This window comes from Prunus persica, chromosome G6, assembly GCF_000346465.2.
Source record: "Prunus persica cultivar Lovell chromosome G6, Prunus_persica_NCBIv2, whole genome shotgun sequence".
Taxonomy (NCBI): Eukaryota; Viridiplantae; Streptophyta; class Magnoliopsida; order Rosales; family Rosaceae; genus Prunus; species Prunus persica.
This window is the reverse complement of record NC_034014.1, coordinates 23,358,153-23,374,527: the sequence shown is the minus strand read 5'-3', so window position 1 is coordinate 23,374,527 and position 16,375 is coordinate 23,358,153. Positions and strand designations below refer to the sequence as shown.

At 38.5% G+C, this 16,375-nt stretch overlaps 3 protein-coding genes across 3 annotated transcripts; 1 reads left to right on the top strand and 2 right to left on the bottom strand.

Annotated features, from left to right (window-relative positions):
* LOC18772276 (probable 2-oxoglutarate-dependent dioxygenase At3g49630) lies at window positions 672–3,841 on the top strand. Its single transcript, XM_007205462.2, has 12 exons — window positions 672–879; window positions 1,001–1,116; window positions 1,229–1,347; window positions 1,471–1,534; window positions 1,693–1,760; window positions 2,375–2,433; window positions 2,522–2,687; window positions 2,813–2,832; window positions 2,912–2,958; window positions 3,148–3,228; window positions 3,325–3,414; window positions 3,506–3,841. Exons 1-12 carry the CDS (start codon window positions 846–848, stop codon window positions 3,632–3,634), a joined length of 993 nt encoding a protein of 330 aa, XP_007205524.1. The 5' UTR covers window positions 672–845; the 3' UTR covers window positions 3,635–3,841.
* Window positions 4,012–6,136, bottom strand: LOC18772516 (tRNA-dihydrouridine(16/17) synthase [NAD(P)(+)]-like). Its single transcript, XM_007205224.2, has 3 exons — window positions 5,572–6,136; window positions 5,388–5,494; window positions 4,012–5,107 (listed from the first exon to the last, which is right to left on the bottom strand). Exons 1-3 carry the CDS (start codon window positions 6,007–6,009, stop codon window positions 4,369–4,371), a joined length of 1,284 nt encoding a protein of 427 aa, XP_007205286.2. The 5' UTR covers window positions 6,010–6,136; the 3' UTR covers window positions 4,012–4,368.
* Window positions 8,021–9,992, bottom strand: LOC18774277 (probable WRKY transcription factor 7). Its single transcript, XM_007205490.2, has 3 exons — window positions 9,016–9,992; window positions 8,760–8,885; window positions 8,021–8,599 (listed from the first exon to the last, which is right to left on the bottom strand). Exons 1-3 carry the CDS (start codon window positions 9,705–9,707, stop codon window positions 8,440–8,442), a joined length of 978 nt encoding a protein of 325 aa, XP_007205552.1. The 5' UTR covers window positions 9,708–9,992; the 3' UTR covers window positions 8,021–8,439.

The window sequence follows — 16,375 nt, the reverse complement described above, 5'->3', positions numbered from 1 at the left end:
GGCCAATTAACCCGTAAAAGTTTATACACAAACTCCTAAAAAACCTACAAACTCACCGGTGGGTTGGTAAGTTTATTGAAGATCATGTTTAATTTAAAATGGACTTGAGGTTTTATGTAAATAAGCTAAAAATAATGGATGCAATCAACAAGGCCATGGCAATTATAGCTAATGACAATTCTGCTGTAGGTTTTATCATTCGAAATTCAGACATGAAACCAGTTATTATTCCACGATCACAGCCACAAGAATACACCTCTGTTTTACAAGCTGAAGCAATGGTCTTAAAGCAAGCTTTAATTTGGGCTAGCCGCATGAAATTTTCGAAGGTGAAAATAGAAAGAGATTCTAAAATACTTATACCAATCATTACAAACAAAACTCAATTACCTTGGAGTATCCAATCAATTGCATAAGACATATGGAAGCTCTTGGACAAGTTATCTAAAGTAAAATTTCCCAGAGTTTCCGAGAGGCAAACATGGCTGCGGATCAGCTAGCAAATGGGCACAGTTGTAATCATTCATAGTTTAGTAATTTTCCTATTGATGTTTGTTACTAAAGTTTATTTTAATTTGTATGATCTTAAAGATCCCACAGGATCTTTCTGTTTTCGAAAAAAAAAACGCCATGGCAAATAACGATAAAACCCGCGGCAAACAAGACAAACTACAACACATCATCCACCCACATGTCTATTAATCAATTAGCCCAACATTATAATTCATGATTCGCTTTTGAATATACAGATGTGTATTCTTGTTCAAGTTCTGGAACTGAGTCTGCGATAGAAAGAGAAAGAGAGAGAGGGTGAGAGTGAGAGAGAGACTAGTTTCTTCACCGCCATGGCAACAGACTTCAAGTCCATACCCATAATCGGTAAAACCTACTCATCCACCTAGCTCACTTTCACCTCACATGCTACCCAAAAGCCAAAGATACCATTTTTGATTGATTTGATTGTGTATTGTGTTTTCTGCACTTTGGTATCTTAATGCAGATATTGGTCCCCTTTTGGCCAAGTGTGATGATCCCAAAATGGGTCAAGACTCTGGTGTTGCTCAAGTTGTCAAACAATTAGATCAAGCTTGTAAAGAGGCTGGCTTTTTCTATGTGGTACTTCGAATTCTCTTCTTTCAATTTGAACCAATGAAAGATAGAAAGATTTTTCATTTTCTGTTTCATAATTTTTTTGAGTGTTATGGTTTGGTGCTTTGTAATTGACCAGAAAGGTCATGGTATTCCTGAGACTCTACTCAAACAAGTCAAGAATCTGACACGCAAGTTTTTTGAGCTTCCATATGAAGAAAAACTCAAAATCAAGATGACTGCAGATAGTGGATACAGGTTAGTTGGAATGGCTTCGTATATATGCAATTCGTAAATGAGGATCAATTTTTATTTTTATTTTTTATGAATGATTAGCATCCGTATGCTTTGAATTAACAGATGGCTGAATTTTTCATGCAGGGGATATCAGAGAATTGGGGAGAACATAACCAAAGGTGTACCTGACATGCATGAAGCCATTGATGTAGGTCTTGTTTGTTGCTTTATGATTTATAGGTGTTTCTGTAGCCTACGAAGTAAGACATCATGTAGTTTTATATTTCTGGATAATTTATTGGACCTGTTCTTTTTAACCTTTTGTCTACTGTCAAAATCATTATCATTTTGTTTCACCTCTAACAGTGCTATAAAGAACTGAAACCAGGGATGTATGGAGATCTTGGAAAACCTATGGAAGGATGTAACCAATGGTATGCACAAATTAAGGCCTTTTCTAAATCTTCCATTACAGATTAAGTAGGCAAGAATGCATTCGAGATTCGTATCAATCAACTTTACAGTCTGTACTTATCTTGATGGCTAAAAGATCGTCTCTGTAATATGATAATTCTTGGGCTGATCTAACATCATGACTGAACTGATAGTTATCCTGCCATTGTTTACTTAGTGTAGTACAATTCTAGCTCTGGCCTCTAGGTTAAGGGCTTCTATCCAAGCTCTCCATTTGGAGGCATGGAACGCACAGTCATCCTGAGAGCCATTGAACAAATTCATTATTATTTTTTATTTCATGACCTTGGTATTGTAAACTGCTAATTAATGTCGAAGTTTTGAACATCATTTGTGTATAAAAGTATTCTCTAAACCGCAGTTCCATACCTTGGCTATTCCACACTGCTACTTTTGACTTGATTGCAGAATACATAATTAAGTTGATAATAATTTGGGCATTAGATTGTGACTATCATATTAAGCATCTTTGGTCCCCTTTGCTACTTGTTTCAAGCTTGTTATAGGATTTTTTATGATATGCTTACCTGATGTTACTGGATTTGTTTGTTTTGTCTTATGATCCTTTTTGCAGGCCAATTAAGCCCACAAACTTCAAGATGCTGATGGAGGAATATGTTAGCCTCTGCACAGGCATGCTTTCCATGGCAACCAAGCTTTCTTCCCTTGTTTACCCTTTCATACTCTTCTAGATATAACTTTTGTTTCTTGTTGCTTTCAGAACTTTCAAGAAATATAATGCGTGGAATCGCTTTAGCATTGGGTGGTTCACCATATGAATTTGAAGGTGAAAGAGCTGGAAATGCATTTTGGGTGATGCGGCTCATTGGTTACCCAGGTGTACACTCTGCTAATGGCTCAAACATTCCAAAGAAGGACATTGGATGGTAAGGCAATATTTCTGCCTTTTGTGCTTGCACTTTTCCCTTAACATTTGGGTACATAAAGTGATGTTCTTTCTTTTTCTTTTCCCTGTTGCTCTCCTTTTGTTCCTTTGGCTGAACATTTCCAGTGGAGCTCACACTGATTATGGTAAAGTTTCTTCACCCTTAGATAATGCAAAGTGTAGAAAATCAATAAATCAATAACATCTAATGTTGTTCCATTGCAGGTTTGTTGACATTGGTTAATCAGGATGACGATATAACTGCACTTCAGGTAAAATCTGATTAAAACTCCGTTTCATTTATGTATCAGTAAGCAATGGTTTGAGGCCAAGTAAAAGACGCAGTCTTTGTGCGAAGTTTTCTTTACAAAGCAAAGAGAAATTTCCATTTCTAGACTATGTTCTGTTTGTATCCTTCTACTCTAGTTTCCACAACAGTTGATTTGAATGACTTGTTGAAGGTGAGAAACCATTCGGGCGAGTGGATATCAGCTCCTCCTGTTCCGGGAACATTTGTCTGCAATATCGGAGACATGTTAAAGGTAATATTAATCTGTGCAATTAATTCTTCCTAATTTCGGTGCCATCACCCGGATTTAGTACCAACCAAGTCATTCTCATCTCTGAAATAAGTGCAGATTTACTCAAATGGTTTATATGAGTCTACTTTGCATCAAGTTATCAACTCCTCCCCAAAATATCGGGTCTGTGTGGCATATTTCTATGAGGTGTGAAGATTGCCCGTTTATTTATTCACTCGTCCTTTCCTCTTCTTCCTTCTTGTATTGTGTTTTACAAATGCTTTTGTTGCGTGAACAGACAAATTTCGATACAGCAGTGGAGCCTCTGGATATTTGTAAAGAGAGGACAACTGGAGCTAAGAAATTTGAAAGAGCTGTTTACGGAGAACATTTGGTTAAAAAAGTCCAAACAAACTTCGTTTATTAGTTGAAATTTAGTGTATAAAACAATAAGTCATTACTGTATCGAGTCAATGAACTCTGGTAATTTGGTGAAACTAGTTTTCTTCTCTTTTTTCTTTTAAGAAAATATTCTTTGGGTTCATATTTGTTGTCATGAGATTTGAACTTAATACCTACTCAAACAAACCGGACAACGAAATGACACTAGACCAAATGGTCATTCGCAGCGAAACTAGTTTTGAAATTGTTAACGTTGAATGGGGATGGTACCCGCATGGATTGTGGCATTCTAGTTGGTAGGGATTGAATTGAACAAGTCTTCAATTTGGTCCCTTGAACTTGATCATACACTAAATACAACATATAAACAAACCCAGAAGCCAAAGTGAAAAAGAGTACAGATTACAACAATCATACAAGGCATTCCGCAAATTGAGTCGAAATACAGAGAATCAATACCATTCTCCCACAATGGGATGTTAATACAATTGAGGTTTCTCCCTTTCTTTTTAGGGGCCATAGACTCAAATACACTAAATCATCACCACAAAAGAATGTAGTATGGTAAATAAATAGGCGGTCTTCTCCTCCTATGTAAGTTTATATCAGTTGAATTAAATTAAATAAGAGCCACGAAACCTAACATTACAAAACTCGAAAATGATAACAAAAACCTAACGGAAAACCTGATTCTTAATTCTGATTTTGGCAAGACTCCTATATCTGGAACAGCACCTCATTCAACCAGTATCACAAAGTTCAAGTAGCCAAACCATTCGCACAAATAGTTGCAGCATTAGTCTCTTTAAGATGAAGTGGAATGCCTGCCCCAAGCTCTCTAAGCCGATCTACGATACTATAGAGAAATTCAAAAGTAAGTATGGATTGTGCATTGAGATCTTCTCTTATATGTGGATGTATTCGAAACCACTGTCCCAGCATCTTGTGCACATGAGCACGGATCATACGCCAAGGCACAGGGTATTGCTCACAAAGCTTCAAATACTCCACCAAAAGATCTGCCTGGTCCAGTTTCCCATCTTTCTTGCTTTCTTCATTCCCTGGTACCCATTCAGCAGTTCGAAATCCAGCAAAAAGAGCTGGATTCTCAAGAAGAGATTCCGCAGAAAGCACCCCATCAGCACCAGTCGCTTCCAAACAGTCGTGAACGTCATCCATGTGCCTGATGTTTCCATTGGCAAGGACGGGGATTCTGAGAGAACTTTTGACAGCCTTGATGGCATCCCAGTTCGCCCGGACTTTCTTCTGGTCTTTCTCATCTCTTGTCCGGCCATGGACGGCTAAAAGTGAGCAACCAGCATCCTCTAACATCCTAGCATACTTGATTGTATCTTGTAAATCCGGAAATATACGGACTTTGCAAGAAACGGGGACACGAAGGTTTTGAACCAAGTTTTCTACTAGAGATTTTATAAGAGGAAGGTTATCCATTAGGAAAGCTCCATAATTCCCCCGCCTAGCAATACGCTGAGGACACCTGAACAAAAATTCACACTAACTCAATGATTTGAGGCTTTCAATCCATAAACCCCACAATAAATCAAAGGGTATTCAAAAATTTGAAATAGGTGTTAGTGTGCAATGTTCTCGAGCTAGTTTGGCACATGCAAACAAGAATTCACTTCAGCATTTGAACATTTCCCAGTTTGTTTGCTACCCACTAACACTAAATTTAAAGCACAAGTTTAATAGTAATACAGTCCCATTTGAACAAAGATGCTAACTTCATAAATAAAAGATATTAAACAAAGAATTACCCCAAATTAATGTCAACATAATCACAATACGGCTCCACTCTCTTCGCAGCCTCCAACAAAACTTCAGGATCATTAGCACAGAATTGAACAAATAAAGGACGGTCCTCCTGCAACACTATAAAAAATCAAACCCACCAACCAATGAAACATTGCTATCTTCATCACCAAATTCAAACACTGTTACCTTGCAAGTGGTAAATTCCTGGTCTCTATACTTCTCACTCTCAGTAAAAATGCGAGAGTGCAGCATGGGCGTGTACGCAGCGTCGGCGCCGTACTTGCGGCAGAGCATCCGAAACGGGAGCTCCGAGTTGTCCACCATTGGAGCCACAATCAATTTGGGCCGGCCCAGCTTCGACCAATGAGCCCATGCTCGCTCGATACGCGACTCGCCGCTCAAGCAGCGAGACAGAGCCGTATCGGCAAAATTCTGCTGTTGTTCTTCTTGTTGCTGGTGTTGGTCGGAGCAGAGGACGTCGTCGAGGTCTTGCGGTGGGTCCGAATGGAGAGTCCGGGCTTGGGCTTCGGGTGCGGTGAGAAGGGAGGCCATGTGAGGCTTGGGTGTGAGAGGATTTAGGGTTTTGGAAGAGATGAGGGGCAGTTTGGGAATTTTGAATCTCATGAGCGGACGATGGGGATGGAGGAGAAGCAGCCCATCACCGCCTTTGGTTGTAGATGGGACGACGATACGCTACGCTACTCAGTAGAGGACACTGTGAATTGCGTACGGGTTCGAATTGTTCGCACGCGGAGGCTTAAAGCTAGGGCTGTACGGTTGACCCCAAAAAAAAACAAACAAGCTAGGGCTGTACGACATGGCGTTTTGGTGAGTTAAGCCCATCAAAGCCCATTCTAGTTACCAACTTGGGCCTTAATTTGGGCTGCCACTTTGATACCCCTTTGCACAATTTCTACCATGAACAATAAATAATTTTAAGATTAAACAATGAGGAAGATGAGGTGGCACTTCTCCAGTATCGCTTGTATAAAAATATAAAATACGAAATCCTTTTCTGGAGTCTTATTTACTTTTCAGTAAATTCCGAGTGAGGTCATTCCAATGTCAGTTTATTTTATTTTTCGCAATAGAACAGAATATGTTGAATTATGAATTCATTTGGATGAGTATAGACCTAGTACCACAAAACCAAATAATGAGTATCGTGAAATAACTATGATTAGAAAAGTATGGGGTTTGAAGAGACCAAGGCTCGACTTCCGTAAAGATGCAATAATCACACACTATCGATGCAAGTTTTGTACAAGTTCCGCATTACTTTCCTCATATTCGACTTTTCAAGTGGATAAATTCCCCATTGTCGGGGAAGTCAAGTCTAAGACCTTATACAAATAGCAGAACAACTTAAGTAATTCTTACCCTTACGTCGAAAGTCATTGTTTTTCCTTAAATATGGCATTAACAAGAACGTTATGTTTAAGCAATCCTTATTGACCTAAACTTCATATATATAAAAAAGCAATGAAAACAATTCTACAATCTCTGCTAAATAGTTTTATCCTTAGTTGTAGCAAGCAACTCACGGCTTAAGTGATTAAGAACATTAATCAATACATTCGAGGTATTGTGTCGAGTTTATTCTCTATTAATTTTGGTTGTACGAAAAAAGAAAATTTGTTATGATTATATTTACTTTATTTTGGAGCTCCCTCCTTACCATGTAAGCAAGAGTTCTTACATTCTTACTAATAACAGTGTGACGTGTGCAAAAAATTTTATTTTTATATTTTTAATGAATTATTTTGTATACTTGTGAAACTGTGATTCATAAAAAAGAGAAGTAAGCAACATCATTTCCGTCTTATCATGATAAGTTCAATACCAATGAACGTGTATTTGTTTTTTATGGGATTGAACTTTGTGCATTGAGGAAGCCACATGTGAATGATGAATTTTGATAGGGATAGCGCACCTTGGGGACCATACTTACAGACCAAGGTTTGATTTTTCGGCCAAAGGCGAACAAGAACAAATTGGTGCACAGCCATGAAAGGGCCCCATAATTGGTCAAAATGATGAATTGCGCACCCACAAAATTTGACTTGAGCATTAATTTTCCTACTAGATCTGGCTTTGAGGCAAAGGAAGTAGCAAAGCAAACAAGAAAGAAAAAAAAAAATTATTGCCCACCCACAAACTTTGACTTGGGCATTAATTTCCCTACCATATCAAAGGCTTCCACACCTTTGCCTCCAAAGACTTTTGTAGGCCAACTATCTCTTCTTGTCTTTCAATTCCCTCCAAATTCAGCCAACCTTTAATTTTTTTTTCTTTCTCCCAAGAGACCAAAGAAGAACCAACAAAATTGCATTGGAAAAAAAGGTCATCAATCACCCGATACCCACCTTCAGTAAATTAGCCGTTTCCAACTGGCCAACTGCCAACCCCACAAGTTCCTTTGGTCAACCGTCACAAATACGACATGTTGGTCCACTTGTTTACAATTCTTTGACCCAGTCCCTTTCATTTCTTTAAATTTCTCTCCTTTCACTGTTTGTATTGAATCAAATCAAAAGAAAAAGTAGAAAACTTTGGGGTGATGGATGGAAAAGTAGAAGGTAGGCATCCAAGACAAGAACCAAAGTAAAAGCAAGCAATCAATCAATCCAGAAAATTAAAAATAAAAATTATCTACCAGGGAGGAAGAAGAACCCAACAACACCCACTTTCCCATTTCCATTTTTTTTTTCTTTTTTCCAATGGGAAAGAAACCAACTAGACTAATCACTAAATAATACCAAATCCACCATCCTCATTTCTTTCTGGTTTAAATAAGAATAAGATTAATTCACAGTGTTTGAAGAGAGAAAAAGGAACCCCATATTGTACAGCAAAATGAACTAATTTAACTCACTCTCATCTCCTTCGAGATGGAACTGAGTCTTACTGAGTCGGAGTCCGAGTCCGAGTCCAGCCGGAACTGTAACTACTGTCACTACTAGCACTGCTCTGCTACACATTAATTTTTCTCTCTAGAAAAAGATGAACATACAAAGGCTTTTTCTTGCACCATTGTTTCTGATTTTTGATGATCTAAGACGATTCTAGAATGAGATTGGAGGTCTCTGCAACTGAGAGAGAGTGATTGTGCTCGCCTTCATAGGTCACTACAAGCATTGCTGGATCATCGAGAGCTCTCTCTACATGTTTTCGAGCTGGGCACCCTCTGACACTGCTGCACTTATAGTATCCCCTGTTTCATAGAAAACAACCACCAAAACACGATTAAAACAAGACCAAAACATCTCAAAGCCTGGAAGCCTGAAAGGGTTGCTATTTCACAGTTTTAGGCAGAGAACGGTGTGAAATTGAACTAATTGAACTTGAAAGGTCAAAACTTTCCAAGATTATACCTTGGATGTGGAGATCCCTTAATGGGTTTCTGTCCATACTTTCTCCAAGAGTAATCATCAGGTGGAATATCAGCCATCTTTAAGCTTATAGCTGGAACTCTCACAACCCTTTTCAATCTCAGCTTTCTGCAACAAACCCCACAACCCAAAATTTCATTTTTGTCAACAAGTTAAAATCGACCAACAACTAAATCGAATTAATTAGAACGTAGACATTGATTAAGAGAGAGAGAGAGAGAGAGAGAGAGGGACCCACCTCTTCTTAGAGCAATGGCAGCGGCCGGAGGACCCAGCACCGCACTTGCCAGAGCCCAAATTATCAGAACTGCACTTCCTCTTCAACGAAGCTGACGAAAGCGGTGGCTTTCCAACTGAAGACACCTGGGACATGTTGGTAATTTGAAAAGCCGAAGACGACAATGGCTGCTTGCTGTCGGAGTCTCCAGTCAACGACGACATAAACGACGTCGTAGCTGAATAGGAGAAATTTATTGTGGTGGAGGAGTCCTTGGTGCTCTCAAGCACAGTACTGTGATGATGCAGAGGAGGCGGGATCTGCTGGATCGGGGTCGCATGGTAAACCTTGGTGGACTCTAAAGGAGCTTGCTTGACGAAGGTCTCTTGGGTTTGGGCTTGGTTTTGAGAAGAAGAAGACCCAGAAGTCAAAGTCAAAGGTGCTCGCCGGAAGCGGGCATGGCCGGTCCGGGTACGACCCAGAAGAGAAATGACCTTCTTGAACTTGGAAACGGCGACGTCCGCGACGGCTCTACAATCCATGTCCATAACCATGGAAGGGTACTTATCTTGGTGCTGGTTCTGCTGAGCCTGAGACAAGAGTCTAATAAGCTTCTCAACGCTCTCGAGCCCAGAAGCTGCTTCTTGCACCGCGTTCTCTTCCAATTTCGCAGAGAAGCTGCTGTTCCTATAACCCATAAAATCTACAGCCATCTCTGACCCTCTTCAGCATAACAAGAAAAAAAGAGCCCAAACAGAGAACCAAAGAGAAAAAAGCTAATAGAGAGAGAGAGAGAGAGAGAGAGAGAGAAAGCCAAAGCAGAAAGAAAAGCGTAAAAGAAGTTGAAGAAGGGGTGTTGATAAAGGGTTGCCTATGAAGTGTTTGTTGTAATGCGTCTACGGTCAAAATGATGGCATCTATATCCGGTGGCCCACTAGCACTTGCCGTCAAGATGTAGGTGCGAATAAGATCCAACCACACCACACAATTGAAACAGCAGCAGCAGCTTTGCTTTTGGCAGTGCACGAATATTTACAATTTGTTTTTCTTCTTTTTTGCTGTTTAAATTGTTAAACTAATGAGGGTTTGATGCTTGGTGTCGGATTAACATTGACCTGCTCTGCTTTAGTCTTATCAGAGTTTCAATTTGGTCAAAGCTGGTGCCCAAGCCGTAGGATTGAAGAGTGATGTGGATGATCTGATAATCTGTGTGAGGAGAGAGAGGCCGAGTGTGACCAAATGGAAATAATTTTGAGTGAAAAAGACAAGAGTTGCTGTCTGGCAGCATGATAGAGTTGACTTTGTCTCTGGGCAACTTTCATGAAGACGTCCATAATTTTTCTTCATTGTGTCATGTGACAGTGGCTTACTGAGTTGGGTGGGGGATTGGATTTGGATGGATGGAGCCAAAGAAGTTGAGCTGTGATACAAATTTATTTGTTAATATGGTTTAGGGTTAAAATTGTTGTTTAAGAAATGCCTTTTGGGTTGATTTCTTTTTTATAGTTTGGAATGGAAGACGACCACGGACGTGGTTCTTGAGTGACTTCATGTGCAATGGAGACACTAGGAGTTTCCTTGATCAACCATTTGCCATTTTGTGCAGGCTTTGCAGGCTACTCTCTACAACACTCCAAAACCATCGCAAATTTGACCCAAACCCATCAAAGGAGAATTGGTCATGCAAATTCGAACTTAAGACTTTTTTTTATTTAAGAGTTAGTTGTGTATACAAATATTTTAAAAGGGCATACCAATGTGATGAGTATGGACATGACAAACTTGTGTGGGAACTTTTCGTTCACGTGATATTGACAGAATGAGTAACACGTGAGAATGAATTTTGTATTCATATACTTATTGTGCCAAGTATTAATACACCATCTTGTAAGGTTGATGATCAATATATAATGATCTTTCACATGATTTTGTTAGTTTGGGCATGGTTACTAATACAGAATTTTGTGTGATTTATAAATTTTACCTGAATCTTACATTTATTTGTTAGTATCGAACGCATTGTGTAGCGCCCTCAAAAAATTTGAGTAAACAAAAGCATAGGATTGATGAGAAATTGCATTAGAATGGGATATGGTTGATGATAGTTTGAGAGCTTTATAATTGGCCGCAAAACTAGCAACAAAATCAGCAAAATGGTGAAGAAATATGTTGCTTCTAGGTATAGGCTTGCGCCTGCCCATGTGTTGTTTGTTTTCCGCGTTGAAATTATACTCAATCAAATCAGACGCAGCAATAGTGTAGAGTGCTCTTTTTTCTACCCCTATTTTCCCATTTACCTTACCCTTAAATGTAAAATGTAAAATGTAAATATTAAAAAAAACTTTAAAATTAAAAATTCAACTCTTCTCCCATCTCTCTCTTCGAAAGAACCCACCCATCCCCAACAGCCCTCATCCTCTTCCCCAAACCCTAGCACCCCACCATCTTCTCATCGCCGCCCACCCACCCACCCTCTCCTTACTGACCCAAAATCACACACTCTCTCTCTCTCTCTCTCTCTCTCTCTCTCTCTCTCTTGGCTTTGGGGCGGTGGAACCAGAGAGTTTGGCCAACAAGCCACTGGCGTCCTTTGTTCATGTTCTGACCTCGGATGGATTACCTTGTCCTCCGATGGGTGATGCGTTTTAATTTGGTTTAGGTGGAGAAGTTCTGCGTTACTTACTATTCCTGGTTTGGATTAGTTTTTTATCTTCTCTTTCTTGATCCTGTATTGGTCTCGTTGTCTTTAGCGGGTTTAGCTGTTGTTGCTGACCTTGCTCCTGTTTCGTTCCCCTTCTGGTGGTTTAATGAAATCAGATTTGACCAAAATAAAAAGAGAGAGAGAGAGAGAGATGGAGTGGAAGTTTGATTGGGAAAGAGAATTTGGTTGAATTAATTTAAAGGTAGTTTAGGAATAATAGTGGTTCAAAGATAAGATGATATTTTTCAAATTTATAAGGTGAGTAAGAGAATATGACGGAGTGAAAATAGCAGCACTAGTTCCTCCGTAACCAAAGGTCATGTTTTCAAAAATTAACGACAAAACAAATTTCGTCCAAAAGAAGGGACAAAACAAATAAACTGTTGTAAAGAAGAATAAGTAAAGAAGAATAGGTGAAGCCCACATAGCCAACTAACACCCACTAAACCTAACCACACACCCACCAAACCAAACCACTACCCAATTGATTGAAGAATATTAATGATGTTGTTGATTGAAGAATATTAATGATGTTGTTGATTGGAGAATATTAATGATGTTGTTGATTGAAGAATATTAATGATGTTGTCTACCAATTATATTGTGAGGTGAACAACCAATGTCTTAGGCCTATAAATAGATACCTCCATCAAGAGAAGTACACACATATAGAAGAGGAAGAGAAGGAAGAATGAGGGTGAGTGAGTTGAGAAGAAAGAGAGCAAGAGAGAAATTCTCCAAGAGAGAAAATTGAGTGAGCCATACATATTGTAAACACAAAGTTGTAGCCCTATTATTTTACATAGTGAAAAAGTTACTGCTGCTGCTCTCCGGGGATGTAGGCATAGCCGAACCTCGTTAAATACTGTGTCTCATCTACTTTACGTGCAGCTCAATATTCGCATATATACCAGTTCATTTTATAACACGTTATCAGCACAAGAAGCTCTCAGGTATAATTTTTGTGTTGCACTATTATCTATACTACTAACCCTTATGTTGATGTAAGGAAGAAAAGTAGTGGAGGAGCTGTGGTCTGCAAGAGAGATATACGAGCAAACCAACTGTAAGGATAAGCTCTATGCCTCTTACTTTTTCTATTATTTTATTATCTCTCTACACAACAAGTTCAACTTAATTGCAAGTGAAAAGAAGAAAAGCCAACATGATATGTCTAGCTTTCCACTAATATATTAGTATAATAATATCATATTATTTGATTGTGGTGTTGATATGAATGCACAAATAATTGTCTTTACTTTATCCTTATATATGGTAATTATATGGACAGTTTCACCTTCTATATTTTTTGTGGTGGTTTTTATCCCCACATTTATTTTATTTAAATGTATGGAGCAGAATTAGTGCCCATACAAGCACGTTTACTTTACTGTAAATTTACTTTTACTTAAAGTAATATAATATATTATATTTACTGTATGGTGTAGGTTTATTACCCATACAACAGTATTTATTTAAAAGGGTGGTGCGGGTTTATCGTCCACGCCTTTACTTTTATTTAAATGTATGGAGCAGAATTAGTGCCCATACAAGCACAATTTACTTTACCGCACATTTAATTTTATTTAAGGTATGGTGCGGGATTAACGTTCATACAGCAAGTAATTTAATTTATGAATTTAATTTACCGCACATTTACATTTATTTAAAAGGGTGGTGCGGGTTTATCGTCCACGCCTTTACTTTTATTTAAATGTATGGAGCAGAATTAATGCCCATACAAGCACCTTAACTTTATGAATTTAATTTACCGCACATTTACATTTATTTAAAGTGTGGTGCGGGTTTATCGTCCATACCAGTAATTTATTTACCAGTAATTTATTTACCAGCAATTTATTTTATGGATTAAATGTGTTGTATGATGAGTTTTTTACAGTATGCAGATCAGGACCAGAAGTTCCTTGATCCTCATCATACAATTATATCAGGACTTGAAGATCCTTGATGATGATGTTAATATGAGAGCTGGCAGTCTCTCCGGTACTATATTTGTAAACATGTAATTGGACTTGAGGGTCCTTGATCCCTGACATGTAAATAAGGACCTGGGGTTCCTTAATGATGTAACAGTACCGTATTGGTTCATAATGCCGTACACATGGATGATAACTGTACTGGCAAATGTATTGTACACATGAATAGATACGTATTCATGACTTGATGAATAGTATCGGATATATGAATAGTGACGTATACATAAATATTAATCATTTTGGGTAAACCATCACTATTCAAAAAAAAAGGGAACCTGCAGTTCCTTAAACTCATGGATGAGCAATTAAATGAGATGCCAGAAGTTCCTCAAAACATGGACAATTATGTAAGGGCTTGAAGTCCAGAAATATGTACAGAAAATTGTAAAAATGTCCACACCATGAGAATATGTGATTTTGGCCCGAAGTTCAAAATCTAAGGGGATTGAATGTCCATACCATGAGAACATGTGATTTTGGCTTGAGGTTCAAAATCTAACAGTGTTGAGAACCTGAAGTTCCAACAATTAAATGGACAACCCTTGAGGTATTATTGCAAATTGTGGTACGCCACATATTTCTTTGGCATAAGAGAATGATGAATTGAGGCTCCCCTCACATTTTGTTATATCTGGGCCGGAAGCTCATGAACCCAAATATATAAGATATTAGCGTGGCTTTTACTCAATTCATATTTCATGTCCATTTGAAAAGGGTGAATAAATTCTGAGTTTTGCGTTTAGCCCAGGCCAAAAGTTCCATACGTTGAAATATGAAATTTGGGAGAGTCGATGTGGTTATTTGAACCTATAAGGCACAAGGTTCCAAACCGTCATTTTGAAAAGACGTAAAAACCACAAGTGCAAGTTTAAGAATGTGCGCAATTATTATAACAGGAACATACAACAGATAGATTTTTTCCTGCAATGAAGGTGCAGGCCCTGTAAAATCTATAAAAATACATTATGTTCCGGAAGCCTCTGAAGGAAGAGGACGACGCCTCTTAAGCTTAGCCATGAGCCTCTCATGGTCTCCCAAAATTCTTTCATTGGAGACCCTGCAGCATGTCTAGCCTTCTCAGTGTATCAACAGAGTATGAACTCACCAGTTTCAACAAGGCATTATTCTCTCCTTTAAGTTTCTCAACCTCCTGTTGAGACTCATGAAGCATTCTTTGGAGAGACGAATTTTCAGTAGCTAACCTCTCAACCTCGTTTGCTCTGGCACGCAAACGATCAGCCATGTTAGAAATAGAAACAGCACTCTGAATGCTAAAGGCCATTGAGTCATCAATAGCCTCTTCCTCTGATCTCCCTGTCAACAACATTTCATCCATTGGAGTAATGCAATTCCTAGCTACTATGACAGCAGTAGCATCATTCATCATCACAGAATCATTAACTGTGAGATGACGATTTTTGGATACAAAGGATGGACGCCAAACTTGGGCGTCACTGGTTGTTGTGGGAGTATCATTTAAATTGAAATAATTTGGGCAGGAAGAAGAGGAAGTCATTTTTAAGAAGGTTTCGAAGAAAGCCTTAAGAAAACTAAAGTTTCAGAAAATGAAGGAAGTTAAGTTGAAACGCAGTTGCTCCAATCAAGTTTTGCAAAGGCAATATCTATAGGAGGAAATATGGCTACAGTTTTTCAGGATCCCAATATCTTTTCGGATCCCCATATTATCTTTTTCTTTCTCAGATTCCAAAACTTCACGTGGCCTCCATTAATGTTTGTCGGCACTTTCGGCGTTTTCAAAGTATTATTTTCGTCAAAAGCCGATCTTGCTTTACGGATTTCACGGAGCTACTTTTTCAAAAGTATCCCGAGAATCTCGCAATTTTCCTATGGTTAATTTGAAATTCACCGGTTCTATCTATTCATTGTATTTGTGTATAAATGTGTTACTAACGAAATTTTCTTTGCAGAAGACATCCAGTTTTCTCCATACCTAGTGATGCGATATCTACTTATTTTTCTTATCAGTGAGCACTCAATATGCCCGAGAAGCAAGACTATCTCTGATCATCCATTCAGGAAGCGAGATTATCCCTGATCACGTTTCCGCCACATCAGGGAACTGTGAATGCAACCTTATACTCTAATTTCCGGAAGTTCTTCTAAACTAGAAGAAATGAGAGCTTGTTGTTTGCTCCCACCAGCTTCCTTCCTTGATTGCTGAGCTTGTTGTCTGCTCCCACCAGCTTCCTTCCCTGATTGCTTACCTTCTCTTGCAATCAATATCACAATTTTTTTTGCATTTTTTCTCTTTTTGTAATTCTCTGAGGATTATTTGTTTTTGACAGAGAAAAGAGTTGTGATTTTGCTCTTGCAGGATATAACTAGATCATCAAGCGCTACATTATATTTACTGGGCCGATACGAGCTTGAATGATACTTGAGAAAAGTTTCTCCCACCTAAGGATGTAAGCAGTATTTGTGTTATTATATGCTTATATACTTATTTGATATTTTATCTTGAAAGGTAACCAAATGGGGAGATAAGTCTGTTCCAAAAGAATGGCTTGTATGTATCCATGAATTATTAATGCAAATTTTACAGATTGCAAGTTGGATACATTGATAATACACTGCACAGATTAAAGTCTCATAAGAACAGAATATGGGTATAGCAGTGATCAATATGATGCACGCCTGTTGCGTAGCAAATGATGTGGATTGA